Below are 14161 nucleotides of genomic sequence, written 5' to 3' on the forward strand. Positions count from 1 at the left end.
AGAGATCCAAGAGGATCAGCAGAGTCACACTGCCTCTGTCGACAGACAACTGGAAATCATCCATCAGGCTGACCAAGGCAGTCTCAATCCCATAGCCCACATGAAAGCCAGTTTGAAATGAGTCTAGACAATCTGCATCATCCCAAACTGCCTGGAGCTGAGGTCACACCTGCTCAATCACCTTGCCCAACCATGGATGGTTAGAAACAGGTCTGTAATTAGCCAGCTCCAAGGGATACAGTGCAGGTTTCTTCAAAAATGGTCAGATAAACGCCTGAAGACGAGGCATCCTGTCCTCCTTGGACTATATATAATAGTATAATATATAATAGTCCAAGCATCAGCAATTAGAGATTCTCATGGTTAACTGCAAAGAGACTTCTTGTTCAGTGACTACCTTTGCCTTGTCAGCTGAAAAATAGCATCCAAAATATTTCAATTCACATATTGTAGAATGCAATTATGATGTTTGCTGCTAAGTGTAGTTTGGCATTTGACACTTGGTGCTATGTGGGGTTTCTGTACTGTATATGCTTATGTAACTCTGCTGTCTGGATGTGCCCTTAAACTTGGAGCCCAGTTTATTTTAAGAGACAATCCCCAAGGTTTACATTCTTTGGAAAATTCCAACACAACTCTCTGCAGCTGCTTTCAGGGGCTGGGAAGGTGGATTTTGGTGAGAAAATGAAAGAAGGGGAAAGAGTTAAAACAAACAAACCTCCACAGTTCCAATATGAACTGTCTGGCTGTTTTTTGTAGAGATGTGCAAGCTGATTCGGGTACAAATCGATTTGTACCCGAATCTAGCTGATTTGGAGACAAAACAAACCACCCCTGTGGTCCATTGGCTAGATTCGGATCCAAATCGAATTGCGCCTGATTCGAATCGATTTGAGATTCAGGTGTCTCCTATTAATCCCCAGATTCCCAGCTTTCATTTTTAAAAAAAAACTAAGCTCTAGCCCTTCTATAAGTGGAGTTATGGAGCAAAATGTGTGGTCACTATTTTTCAAGTGTTTGCATTCTTTGGTGTATAATAACTTTCCCTCAGTGAATCCCTATGAAGATTCATTACACACCTTCATTTCTTCTATTCATTTTGACTGCTTTTTGGACAGTGGAACATAGGAAGCTGCCATATACTGAATTAGACCATTGGTCAATCTAGCTTAGTATTGTCTTCACAAATTGGCAGCAGCTTCTTGAAGGTTGCTTGAAAGCTTTAAAAAAAATTTAAACAACAGGTATTGGGAATTGACAGAGGAAGTGTGACTCTGTTGGTCCTTTTGGACCTCTTGGAAGCTTTCAATACTGTCGACCATAGTATCCTTCTGGAGTGTCTGAGGAGGTTGGGGGTAGGACGCACTGCATTGTAGTGGTTACAGATTCCAGCTTGTGTCCTTCCGAGACTATTGTTCTACAAAATCTGAACTTTGGTATGGTGTCTCTCAGGGCTCCATGTTGTCTCTGATGTTGTTTAATGTCTACATGAAACTGCTGGGAGAGATCAGCAGGAGATTTGGTGCAGGGGTTATCAGTATGCTGATGACACCCGAACTTTTTTCTCCATGTCCACATAACCAGAAGGCACAACCTCCTTAAAATGCCTGCCTAGAGGTGGTGAGGGGCTGGATGAGGAATAACAAAAAGACTGAATCCAGATAAGATGGAGGTACTTATTGTGCGAGATCAGAACTCAGGAGAGGATTTTGATATGCCTATTCTGGATGGGGTTACACTTCCCCAGAAGGAACAGGTACTGAGTCTGAGGTTGCTTCTGCACACAAACCTATCCCTGGTGTCCCAGGTTGAGGCAGTGGCCAGAGGTGCCTTCTATCAGCTTTGGTTGATATGCCAGCTGTGCCTTTCTTGAGATAAAATGATCTCAGAACAGTGGTACATCTGCTAGTCATCTCCAGACTTGACTACTGCAATGTGCTCTATGTGGGGCTGCCTTTGTATGTAGTCCAGAAACTCTAGTTGGTCCAGGATGTGGCAACCAGGTTGGTCTCTAGGTCATCCCAGAGATACCACAGCTTGAAAGAGCTACACTGAAAGACGGTTGAAAGAGCTACCATCAAGTCTTGAAAGAGCGACACTGGCTGCCGATAAGTTTCCGGCCAAAATAGGTGGTGCCAGTTATAACCTATCTAGAGGTATAATGCACTAAGGTAATGTGTGGCACACTGACTGGAGGTGCCTGGAGGGCAGAGCTGCACTGGTATTAAGCCCAGTCAGAGGTGGCAGCAATGCTGCTCTGAGTGGGGATGGCACTGGAGATCCAGTTGGGAGCCGCTCCAGAATTGCGAGGAGGAGGCGCAGGAACGGAGGAATTTGGGGCTCAGGTGAGGAGGTCCCTGGGGTGAGGGGGCTGTGGCGTGGGGTGAGGAGTGCAATACAGTACTATACAGATGCTTTTGCTGGTCAAGCTAGTAAAGCCCTAAACAGCTTAGGCCCTGGGTATTTAAGAGAATGTCTTTGCTTGACTAACAAGCAGAAGGCCGCCAGTTTGAATGAGGCAGCAGTGATATAGGAATTATTGTTGTTTATTGTTTGGTCAGACAGCAGTGATATAGGAAGATGCTGAAAGGCATCATCTCATACTACCCAGGAGGTAGCAATGGTAAACCCCAATGGTAAACTACAGGGCTCTGTGGGCGCCAGCAGTAGAAATCGACTTGACGGCACACTTTACCTTACCACCTTCGCTATGAGCCCCATCACCTTTTGAGATCATGAGAGGTTGGACTGCAGTTGCGACTGCCTCCTCTGGGAACTACTCAGGGACCAGCCTTCTCTGTTACTGCCCGGAGGCTTTGAAGTGTCTCCTGTTGAAATAAAGTTTCCCCATGTCTTGCAACTTTCAAAAAAGCTGTCACGACACATTTGTTCACCCAGGCTTTTAATTAGATACTGTTTTAATAGTTCTTGCATTTTTTTAAATTTTAAGTTATTGTAATTCTTTAAGCTTTTTTAAAAATTTGCACTCTGTTGTAAATCACCCAGAGACTTGCGTTCTGGACGAAATAGATAGATAAGCGGCTCCTTATATTGCGATTGTTACCTCTGCACACAAATAACTAATCTTCGGTGAGTGTTGAAGGCACCCACGTGCGATCCTTCGTTCATTTACCTGGGAGAAAGCTCCAGAGCACAAGGTGGGGTTTGCTAGCAAGTAGACACGTCTAGGTCGGGCAGGGAGGCGGGGGACGAAGACAGCGGACAGGCTACACAAACACATTTGAGTGCCCCTTTCCAGCGACGCCGTGCAAGCGATCTCCGCCCCTCTGCGCCTTCCCCGCCAATGGTGCCTGGCGGGCGGGCCTCGTGGTCCCGGGCCGGCCATTTAGCTCCGGCGCCGGGGTGACCCTTCCTTTCGCGCGCTCCGGTTGCGGCTTCCGTGGTCGCTGCGCTTCAGTTCCCTGTCCCTCCCCCGTCGGTGCCACCCAGCAGCAGCGCTGTCATGGCAGACCAGGCCCTCTCCTTCGCCAAGGATTTCCTCGCGGGCGGCGTTGCCGCGGCCATCAGCAAGACGGCGGTGGCGCCCATCGAGCGGGTCAAGCTGTTGCTGCAGGTAGGGCTCAGAACCGCGGCGGCGGGTATGGTAAAAAAAAACAGCGCTGGGAAAGGAGGGTGGGCAGACAGGCAGATGAGGAGGGAGTGGAGAGCCTGGGATGGGGGCCGCCGGCGAAGGGCGGAGGGGCTGTTCTTCCACGCTGCGCTGGCGGCTGTCGCAGCAGCAGCAGCAGCAGCAGCGCTCTCGCGGGTATTGCCTGCTCGCGACGCCGGTCACGTGGCTGGACGCGCGAGGCTGCTGTCAGGCCGGTGGATTCTGTTGGGGGAGCGGGGGCGGTCTGACTGAGCGTGGCTGAGCCAGGAGGCGGCGGTCATCCTCATGGTGCTTTTCTTTCTCCCGTCCCACTAGGTCTCCTCTTACGCGGGGCAGAAGGGAAGGGCGGGAAAACAGAGAGGTCGAAGGAAGGAGGGAGGCGGCCGCCATCTCCCTTCCTGTGACGTGTCGTTGACTGGCGCAGCGACAGACGTATGGCCAATCGTCAGACCAGCTAGGATGCGGCTGGCTCCCTCCTCCCGTCTCTTCTCGTCGTGCGACTTGACTGGAGAATGACCCCTGCGGAGCACGTGAGGTGACTGTGACGTCGCCGGTGCTGCAGTTGAAGCGCGCCCCCACCGCCCTTCCCTCGGGGCACTGCGGGAAAGAGCGTGTGATTTTTCCCAAGCTGGAGGGCAGAGTTTGTCCTGCATAGAGGTTGTTGGTCTCCAGGGGCTGAAAGATGAAATGTCTTCGAAAGACATAGGTTGCTTGACTTCTAGCGTGCAGGTGGCCCAGCCTTCACTCTCCCTCTGCAGCCTTTCTTCGGAACACGGGCACAGACTTGTAGGTCTTCAAAATAACAAGACCGATGAGAATGTTTTCGACATTGCTCCGGTCCAGTGATCTAATCATCTATTTAGCCTGAGAGTATCTTTCTTTTGCTCGCACACAAACCTGCATAAAGTCTGAGTTCTACTTGGACACTTATTGAAAAGGTATATTGGTTTCTTGATTGATACACTCTTGACATTTATTTTTAAGTCCATTGGTTTCAATGAAGGCTACGTCAGTATGGGAACAACTTGGTGGCAGGGGTGACCACCCAACTTGAATACATCTGCTTTGCTCATGGATTGGTGAGGGTGATGGGCAGTGTTCCCTGTAACAGGGATTCCCAGATGTTGAGTGCATCTCTCATCCCCAGCTGCCGTTGCCTTTGGCTGGGGATGATGGGAGCTCTATAGATCCCTGTTAACAGATAACATTTGGTGGTGGACAGGAGGGCTTCCTCTTTCTCCCACTGTTCAGGCAGAGTCAGGTTCACCACTGACACTGGCAAAAGAGGAGGAGGATTCCATTACATTTCCTTTTTTAAGGATTCTAACTGTTATCAAGTCAGCTGAAAAGGAAGGGAGAAACAGTCCTCTTCTTCCAGATTGATCTAGTGTTGTGACATAGGAAGCTGCCATATACTGAGTAAAACTATTGGTTCATCTAGCTCAGTATTGTCTACACAGACTGGCAGCAGCTTCTCCAAGGTTGCAGGCAGGAATCTCTCTCAGCCCTATCTTGGAGAAGCCAGGGAGGGAACTTGGAACCTAGATACTCTTCCATCTCCTAAGAGGAATATTTTACAGTGCTCACACTTCTAGTCTCCCTTTAATATGCAACCGGATGGACCCTGCTTAGCTAAGGGGACAAGTCATGCTTGCTACCACAAGGCCAGCTCTCCTCTTTTAGGTAGAGGGTTGCTCTTGACTTGCTATCACTGAGGGACTACTGGAGGGTAACGCTAGAGAGTATTGCATAAAAAGTAGAAATCAGGTGTTGGGTGACAAAATAGATTTGGTGGTTCTAGGGTGGAAGACATATCTAGAAGCCAGGCTCTGCTGAGACTATAAATAACTTACAAAAGTGTTAATACTAAGTTATCTTGAAGACCTGAATGATGGAAAGGCAGGATAGAAATCTGTTCATTAAAAGAAATGAGAATAGCTTAGATTTCAGCCTTATTGCAGTTAGTGCCTGAAATATTAAGCATTATTCATTCTGAGTATCATGCGTTACAAAACGAATGAATAAGGTGCCTCTATATATTTATTTATTTAAAATATTTATACCCCGCCCCTCCAGTGCACTACTGATCGGGGCAGCTCACAACAATAAGATAAACACAAGATACAATAAAAGTAATAAAATTAACTAAATTAAACGAACAAACAAAAAAGTCGTCAGATTAAAAACCACAATCATTATTAGGTTCAAATTAAAAGTGAAAATTATAAAAAGAACACTGAGGGAGGGAGCATGGCGAAGTTCTTCAGGGAGGGTGTTCTGAAGCTGAGGGGCCACAACCGAAAAGGCCCTTTCTCTAGTCCCTGCCAACCGGATCTCTGTTAGTGGCAGGGCCCTAGCAGATTCATATGGGCGAATGTGGTCTGACAGGTACCCCAAGCTTTGTAGGCCTTTAAAGGCCTGGCCTTATGGCCATGTAGCTTGTGTAGTAGGTGTGCCTAAATGAATAAACTGCGAACTGCTGAAGTTAACCATGCTTAAAAGATCTAATTGCAGAGAATCCCTCTTGCTTATTCCTTTTTTGTCTTTTTTTAGAAGGAATTATTTTCATCCTTCCGATAAAATTGGAAGGGCAGATTTGAAAGCAAACTTAGAATAACTTCCATTTGTTGGTTTACCCTTGCAATAGCTATTTTAAAATGGTAACTACAGTAGTTCATAAGTACATATTAGAAGACTCAGACAAACCTATTTTAACTGTTCTCTTTGCAAACCTCACAAATGCAGACAGGCTCAAGATTGAATTAATTTGTAATTCAGTCCAGCTATTAAAATTGCCTTGTGGATAGTGCTTGCTTGGATCCATAAAACTTCTGTACAAGGAATGCAGTAATAAAAACCATTTTCTTATAGGTGCAACATGCAAGTAAACAGATTTCGGCGGATAAACAGTACAAAGGAATAATTGATTGTGTAGTCCGCATCCCTAAAGAGCAAGGAATCCTGTCCTTCTGGCGTGGGAATTTGGCCAATGTCATTAGATACTTCCCAACTCAGGCTCTCAACTTTGCCTTCAAGGATAAGTATAAGCAAGTGTTCTTAGGAGGAGTAGACAAGCACACACAGTTCTGGAGGTATTTTGCCGGTAATCTGGCCTCTGGTGGTGCAGCGGGCGCTACCTCCCTCTGCTTCGTCTATCCTTTGGATTTTGCAAGAACCCGTCTGGCTGCTGATGTTGGAAAAGCTGGTGCTGACAGAGAATTCACTGGCCTGAGGGACTGTCTAGTAAAAATCTTCAGGTCTGATGGCCTGCGTGGCTTATATCAGGGGTTCAATGTCTCTGTCCAGGGTATCATCATCTATAGAGCTGCCTACTTTGGAGTCTATGACACAGCAAAAGGTAAACAAGATGTTCAGGTACATTTGCAGACTTCTACAATAACTGTGTGGCTCTTTCTGTTGACTTGAAATGGGATTAAAAATTGAGTTAAAACTGACTGCTTCACATGTGGTGGTTTTTCCTGCCCATGCAGGGGAAAAAAAAGTAAAGAGTGAATGTTGTTCTTGCCATGAGTACATTGGTGGGGAAGCTGTGCAGATTACCTGAAGGAAATCCACATGTGAAGCGGTTCTTAGTATTCTAGACTTGGAAATATACACTGAGGCTATACACACGAGCATGCAAAACTGGTTTTGCATGTGCTTGTTAACTGCCAGGATCAGGGGCGTAGCAAGGTTGGAGTGGGCCCAGAGATGAGATTTTAAAATGCCCCCTCCCTCCAAAGTCCAGGGCCTCCACACATCCCAGGCCCCCAAGGATTTAAGTCTGATATTTCAAAATAGGTATGCTGCCTGGAAATACATTTCATTGAATACACACACACACACACACACACACACACACACACACACACACACCACAATATATAGTGATAGACATTGAGTACTATACATTTGTGCTACTTTTAATGCCTAGAACACACTAGAAACACTAAACATTTATTAAAATGGCCCCCTCGCTGCAGATTAGCAAAGGAGACTTTCAACTATGCAGGGTGAGCCTATGTATGTTTTCTCAGAATTCTGAACAAATTCAGTAAAGTTTGATTCTAGGAGGTTTTTCACAGAAGGCTTTTAAAGCCCTTTAACACACATCTCCTCTGGAATGGAGGTGCTGCATTCACATGTTGGCCAGATGTACCCTGAAGTCCTGTGAGTTATTGGAGAGCAGTTCACACACAAGAAAAATAAAATAAAAGCACAACACATGCTTCACAGTTCTCACTCAGACCTTCTGGGTTGCAAAACAACTTGAAGATACATACATTTATAAATGAATGAATGAATGAATAAATATAATATTGTTTGTTCCAGAAGTTTTTGTAATTTTCTGCCATGAAACAAGCCACTTACAGGACTTTTTAGATAGTGGGTTTTTTTAAGCCAGCAAATTTTCCAAGCTGTTTTAAATTTAATATTCAGAAACTTCTCAGTCTCCTGCCTCTCCATCAAAGCCCAATGGCAAGCAGATCCCTATATATCTGTGGTGGGAGTGGGGAGGTAGCCACAAAAAGGAGTTCACATTCTACCTGGCAAATGCTGGGCTGGCTGGGTTGGGCGGCAGAGGGTCTGCTGCATAGAACTGTGGGGGCCACCTTGCCTGCCTCCTTCCTTACTTACTTGGGGCCTGCAGGCCTACTCCAGCTTCAGGCTTCACTGAGGCCTACATGGAGGTGGGAAGAAAAGAAGCTCCTAGCAGCTTGCCTGCTGCTTAGATTGCTGGCCAGGAGGACAAGCAGGAGAGAGGGTGAACACGGCAAGTGGCTGAGGGGCCTGGGGGCTGGGCAGGGGGCAATGGGGAGTCATGTGAGGTGTTTCTGGGGGGGCCCTCCAGGCAGTGGGGCCCCCAGACAGCTGTCTTCCCTTCCGCCTATGGTCAGGATCAGGACAGGTCCTGATGGCATCACGGCGGTAAACCTGCCTATGAATTCTCCCTTTAAAACGAGGTTAAGGGAGCGAGCGCTCCTTTAACCTCGCTTTTCCGCACATTTGTCAGCCATGGCTGAAAGCAGCCGCAGCTAGCAGAGGCCAAGGGGGAATCACTGTAATGCACTGTGCACTCACGCGGTGCTTTACTGGAGCTCCTGGGGGCGGGTCCTTACATCCCGACCCTCTGAACAACTGGCAGTAGCCAGTGATCGTCTGCAGGCGATCCGCCCGCTCAGAGGCAAGGGCCTGCTTGTCTGTGGGGGAGGTAAGCTTTTCAGGGCTTCCTCCCCTCGCCCCATTAGAGCCCTTTCTCTGCTCCATGAGAAAAGGCTCACTGACTGCAATGTTAGTCAGAAAACATATCTTCTCTAGTATTTGAGGTTAGATATTAAGGATATCAGCTGTGCTCTAGTTGCTGAATCAGATGAAGCGGCTGTACTTTTTAGCTTTCATCAGCTATCTTATCTTCTGTGTTAATCTAGCAATGTATTAGCATATAAACCAGAACTAAAGAGAGTGCATTTTATGAAAAGTGTAGATGTAGGATGGAGTTAGATGACCAAATAAATCATGGTTCATTTAATCATGAATAGGATCAAAGTCTGCCCACCCAAGTCATTTTAAGTGGCACAGCGGGGAAATGCTTGACTAACAAGCAGAAGGTTGCCAGTTCGAATCCACGCTAGCATGTTTCTACAGGAAACACCTATATCGGGCAGCAGCTATATAGGAAGATGCTGAAAGGCATCATCTCAGACTGTGCGGGAGGAGGCAAAACCCCTCCTATATTCTACCAAAAGAAAACCACAGGGCTCTGTGGGCTCCAAGAGTCGTAATCGACTTGATGGCACACTTTACTTTTACTGCCCACCCACCCCTCTCAACATCTTCCACAGGGTGCTGGATTAGATAGGCCTTGAGCCTGATCCAGCAGGGATGTTCTTATGTTCATTTGTAGTCATCAAAATTATGTTTTGTTGAAACCACAGCTCTGTGGCTTGCCCAAATCCAGAGCTTTACTTTAACTAGTTTAACTATTAAGCCACCCTTTGGAACCAATTGTGACTTTTAAAGCATAGGCCCCTATTCACATATAAGCCACAAAGCTGTGATTTAAGCTAAGCAACAGAGCAGAAGAAACAAGGGGAAGTGGTGCAGAGGGTGCACTCAAGATTAATAAATCACGATTGAGTGCAAAAAAGTATCTTGCATTTTTACTTGGTATAATGGGAAACAGCACCTTGCTTGAGATTTTTCATATTTTCAGAAACTGCAGTGTTTTCTTTCATTACAGGTATGCTCCCAGATCCTAGGAATACTCATATCGTGGTAAGCTGGATGATTGCACAAACAGTGACTGCAGGAGCAGGCGTGGTCTCCTACCCCTTTGATACAGTACGACGTCGAATGATGATGCAGTCTGGGCGTAAAGGAGGTACGTGGCACTTCAGATAAATTCATGCAAAGTTGGGAAACCTGTTTTCAATGGTATTGGATTTTAATCATTTTAAGTCTGAAGCTTTACAACCTGACCCACAATCCATTGGAAAGTGGAGTACTGAGATTTAAGTTTAATTAATCCCATTAATTTGAGCAGATTATGGGCTGAGCTGTGTTGGGATGAAAGATCTCTGCAACTTCCAGCCCAAATACCTGTAGCAGTTTCTGTGAATATTTGAATAGGCTATATGGTTTGCAGTGGAATTATTAACAGTTCAGTAACTTTAAGCTTCTAGCAATAGGACCTCATGCTGGGTAGGCAGACTGACTTTATAATTAAACCCTATTGGCAGTCATGGGACTTGAGGATTATGTTATATAACCGTTAAATCTGCTTGATTACAGACCCATAGCCAGCCTAAACTGGGGTGGGGGAGGGATCACAGGACCAGGTGTTATGGCCTTTTAAAAACAATTTGCAGCCTGGGGCACTTCTGAAGTAGTGCAAAAGTCAACAGAAATTACAATTTTCTAAATCAATGTCTTTAATAAATTCAATAAAAAATTCACATGGTTAAAACAGTAAGTGGGTTTCCTTAAGCAATTAAAATGGAAATATGCTTATTTATAACAAATTAAAATCCACATAAACCGTCTTCATTAAGCAACCACAACAGGAGTACTTATAGGGGCTATTCCCATGATCAGGCAAAATCGGGCTAGGGGAGCCTAGCCTGATTTTGCCTGATCGTGGGAGCCACCAGGCTCGCAGGCAGTTAACCTGCCTAAGTACCCCTCCCCTAAAACCAGGTTTGTGGAGCGAGTGCTCCGCAAACCTGTTTTTTTTTATCGTGAGTAGCTGCAGCGCGGCTACTCACGAGGAGACCCCAGGAGGGGAGGTGAAAAGCCGGCTCTGGAGGTCTTGCCAGCATGCCCTGCGCACTTGCACAGGGCATGCTGGAGCTTCCGGGGGCCAATCGGCCCCTACTCCTCCAGCCCCCGCCAGCTCCGTCATGGAGCCAGCAATTGTGTGGGTGCCCGATCCAGCCACCCAGGGCTCCTGCCCTGCTCATGTGCGGGGAGAGTGGGCTTAGCCCGCTCTCCCCGCAGAGCTCCTGAAACCGGGTCTCACTGATCGTGAGACCTGGCTCATAGTTTATAACAAACTTTTTTTTGCCTTTGCAGAGAGAGAGAGATGGGTTTTAAAACTTGTAGAAACTTTCAACCTAGTCTAAAAGCATGGCTGCTTGCTATGATCAGGGCAGGCTGAGGCCTTGTCCAGTGCACTGTTCTGTGTTTCACAGTGAGCAGCCAGATGATGGCTGGAATGCCCACAAGTTGGACCCCCCCTCCTACCTTGCTCCCCTGTGACTTGCATGCAGTGAATTCATACCTGCCAACATGTCCCTATTTTCCCTAATCAGGTGAATGGGAAAGTAGGGACATGTTGGTAGGTATGTGAATGGTATATTGCCTCTGAATTAAGCATGAAAACCTTCTTGAACAAATGTGCCCCTTTCACATATCAGAAATACAGCAGCCAAGGTGAAGGATAGAGCAAAGGTAAACAAGGGATCTGAATCTCACACACAGCAAGGCAGTCAGAAGGAATTCATGGGGGATTAGTAACTAATCATTTCTATTTATATCATACTTTTCAGGAACACCTTTCCAAAGTGGTTTAAACAGAGACATTAAAATCAAATTAAAAAAACACAACTACTTACACATGCCAATGCAGAGCAGAACAAATCAAAAACCTTAATTGTAGAAAAGATGGGTTTCAAAACTTGTAGAAGCTTTTAACCCAGAATAAAAGAATGGCTGCTTGCTGTGACCAGGATAGGCTGAGGCTCTGTGTCCCATCACAAGTGACCGGCCATATAACCCAGGAAGTAAGCAAAGTATTCTGCACGCCTTCCTGCAATCTGAACACAAAGCTCTTTGAAAGTAAATTTCAGACAGAGCACTTACTATGCTTTGTCTCACAGAGAGGAAAGAAATGCAGAATCTTTAGCTACCAGCCATTACTCAGTCACATTAAATAATAGGGGACAGACTGAAATATATTTGTAAACTCCTTGTTAAACAATCTGCCTTAGTCAAGTTGCAAATTTACAGAGAGACTGAAGCAGAAGAGGGTCAGGTCTCTAGTTGCAGCATCGCAGCTAGAGGGATTGAGAAACTTGGGGCAGTGATCTGCAGCTGGGGGGTGGGAAGAGAAACCTATGGGGAAGGGATGGATACCCCCTGGCTACAGACCTGCTTGATTATACACTAGGGAACCTCGGTTTGTGCACAGGTTTGAATACGAACCAATTGTTCTGTGATTCGTTTCCTGCCGGTTCAGCCGAAGCACAAACTGGTTCGGTGGTTTGAGGGTGATGCCAGGGGAGGGGACGGTGCGTGGCCCCTTTAAAAGTGAGTAGAGCAGCTCCATGTGCGGCTGTTGGACCATGCCGACTGCGCAAATGGCTTCTGCGCATGCATGGAGGTCATTGCATGCTAGTGCAGAGTGCTGGCTGTTGCGAGGAGCCCTGCAGCAGCAGGAAGTTGCATGGAGCAACGGCACACAGATAAGGACCTACTCTACCCAAGTTTAAAGGTGCCCCTCACCTCCCCCCTCCACGGTGCTGCCCTCAAACCACCAAACCATTTTGTGGTTCAGCTGAACCAGTACAAACTGGTTTGCAGAACTATGAACCAGTTTGTATTCGAACCTGTGCATGAACAGAGATTATTATACACTAATCTCTTCCTCCTTCCACTGTTAAGAGTGTGTATTTAACATTGCTATATACCATGCAAATCAATACTATAGGCAGTTAAAATTGTAAGAAAACATCAGCTCTATAGAACAGAACCAATCCTAGCTTTCACCATATATCTCTAGTTCAAAGTAACATTTGTGGAATTGTTGTGTGACTTGTGTGAATGAGTCCTAAAATGTGTATTTCCATTAGCACTATTCAGCTTTCAAACCTGAAAAGAGAGTTAATGGTCCTGCTACCCTTGTAATTAAATGCTTCAAATGAGTTGTTTACCTGTTTCCCCCACAGCTGACATTATGTACTCTGGAACTATTGACTGTTGGAAGAAGATTGCAAGAGATGAAGGTGGAAAAGCTTTCTTCAAGGGAGCATGGTCTAATGTTCTTCGAGGCATGGGTGGAGCTTTTGTGCTTGTATTGTATGATGAATTCAAGAAAGTCATCTAAAAAAATCCTTCCTAGAATTGTAAGTTAAATTGACAAATCATGTAGAGTAACTTACCATTATGGACCATTGACCTTCAAGAAATTCCTGTGCAGTCTTATTTATCGGGGCCAGATCATGTTTAAATAGGGCTATATACAGCCCTTAGTGAACTGATGCATTCTGAGATACCATTATGCAGGCATCAAAACAGACAATTCCGCTCACTAGATTATCTGTTTTTGGTGTTTGTTGTAATGGTAGCAGTTCTGGGTCCAAGGCAGCTGATGTATATTAGTCTGGAGATCAAGCTGAAGTTTCAAGTCCTATCTTATAGGATCATAAAATCATGTTTTGAGAAGCACTCATTTAACAAAATCATGGTTTTTTCCACTTGTACTTAAGCACTATGTACTGTTTGCACAACTGAACATCTAGCACGTGTTTTTAAATCTGGGGCATTCTGGGAAACAATAAAGCATAATTAACTCTGTACATGTTCAGTTTCCTGTTAAACCATAACACTGCACTTGATCACTGGGACCTCTTCGAGATCTTGAGACTCAAATTTTCATTTTTGGAATAAGGTCCAGTCCTCAGGAAGAGGCTTGGCTACTTTTTTGGGGTGGGGTGGGGTGGGGGGGCGGCAAACAGATCAAAGAATCTAGTTTCAAATAATGGAAAAGGTAGAGCTTGCCAAATACCAATAACATGACTTGGCAGTGTGTGTGTGTATAATCGTGCAATGACATTAGCCCCATTCAGATGTTAACAGAGACTGTACGCGAGTGTGTGAGATGGGGGTACCTCAATCTCCCGCTCATTGGAAGGCACATGCTTTTTATAGCCTTTGCCTCGTCAGACGAAGGCTGTAAATGTGCCTGATCCACCTGGCAGGGGAAGTGATGTACTGGGTGGGACCTTTGCCTCATTTTTGGAGGCGGTACACAAGTGCAGCCTCTGTTAATGT

At 45.9% G+C, this 14161-nt stretch overlaps 1 protein-coding gene and 1 long non-coding RNA gene across 3 annotated transcripts; one reads left to right on the top strand and one right to left on the bottom strand.

Annotated features, from left to right (window-relative positions):
* Nucleotides 1-658: 658 nt before the first annotated feature.
* On the bottom strand, nt 659-4133 carry LOC128351524 (uncharacterized). Of its 2 annotated transcripts, none has more exons than XR_008319824.1 (3): nt 3794-4133; nt 2696-2828; nt 659-1497 (listed from the first exon to the last, which is right to left on the bottom strand). It is a non-coding gene; the product is annotated as an uncharacterized LOC128351524 (long non-coding RNA). The 2 variants fall into 2 exon arrangements; XR_008319825.1 differs by lacking the exon at nt 3794-4133 and adding an exon at nt 3134-3270.
* Nucleotides 3316-13684, top strand: SLC25A6 (solute carrier family 25 member 6). Its single transcript, XM_053311127.1, has 4 exons — nt 3316-3574; nt 6482-6968; nt 9852-9992; nt 13057-13684. The coding sequence occupies exons 1-4, from the start codon at nt 3464-3466 to the stop codon at nt 13212-13214; spliced, it is 897 nt and encodes a 298-aa protein (XP_053167102.1). The 5' UTR covers nt 3316-3463; the 3' UTR covers nt 13215-13684.
* Nucleotides 13685-14161: the final 477 nt, after the last annotated feature.

This window comes from Hemicordylus capensis, chromosome 3 (assembly GCF_027244095.1).
Source record: "Hemicordylus capensis ecotype Gifberg chromosome 3, rHemCap1.1.pri, whole genome shotgun sequence".
Lineage (NCBI taxonomy): Eukaryota > Metazoa > Chordata > Lepidosauria > Squamata > Cordylidae > Hemicordylus > Hemicordylus capensis.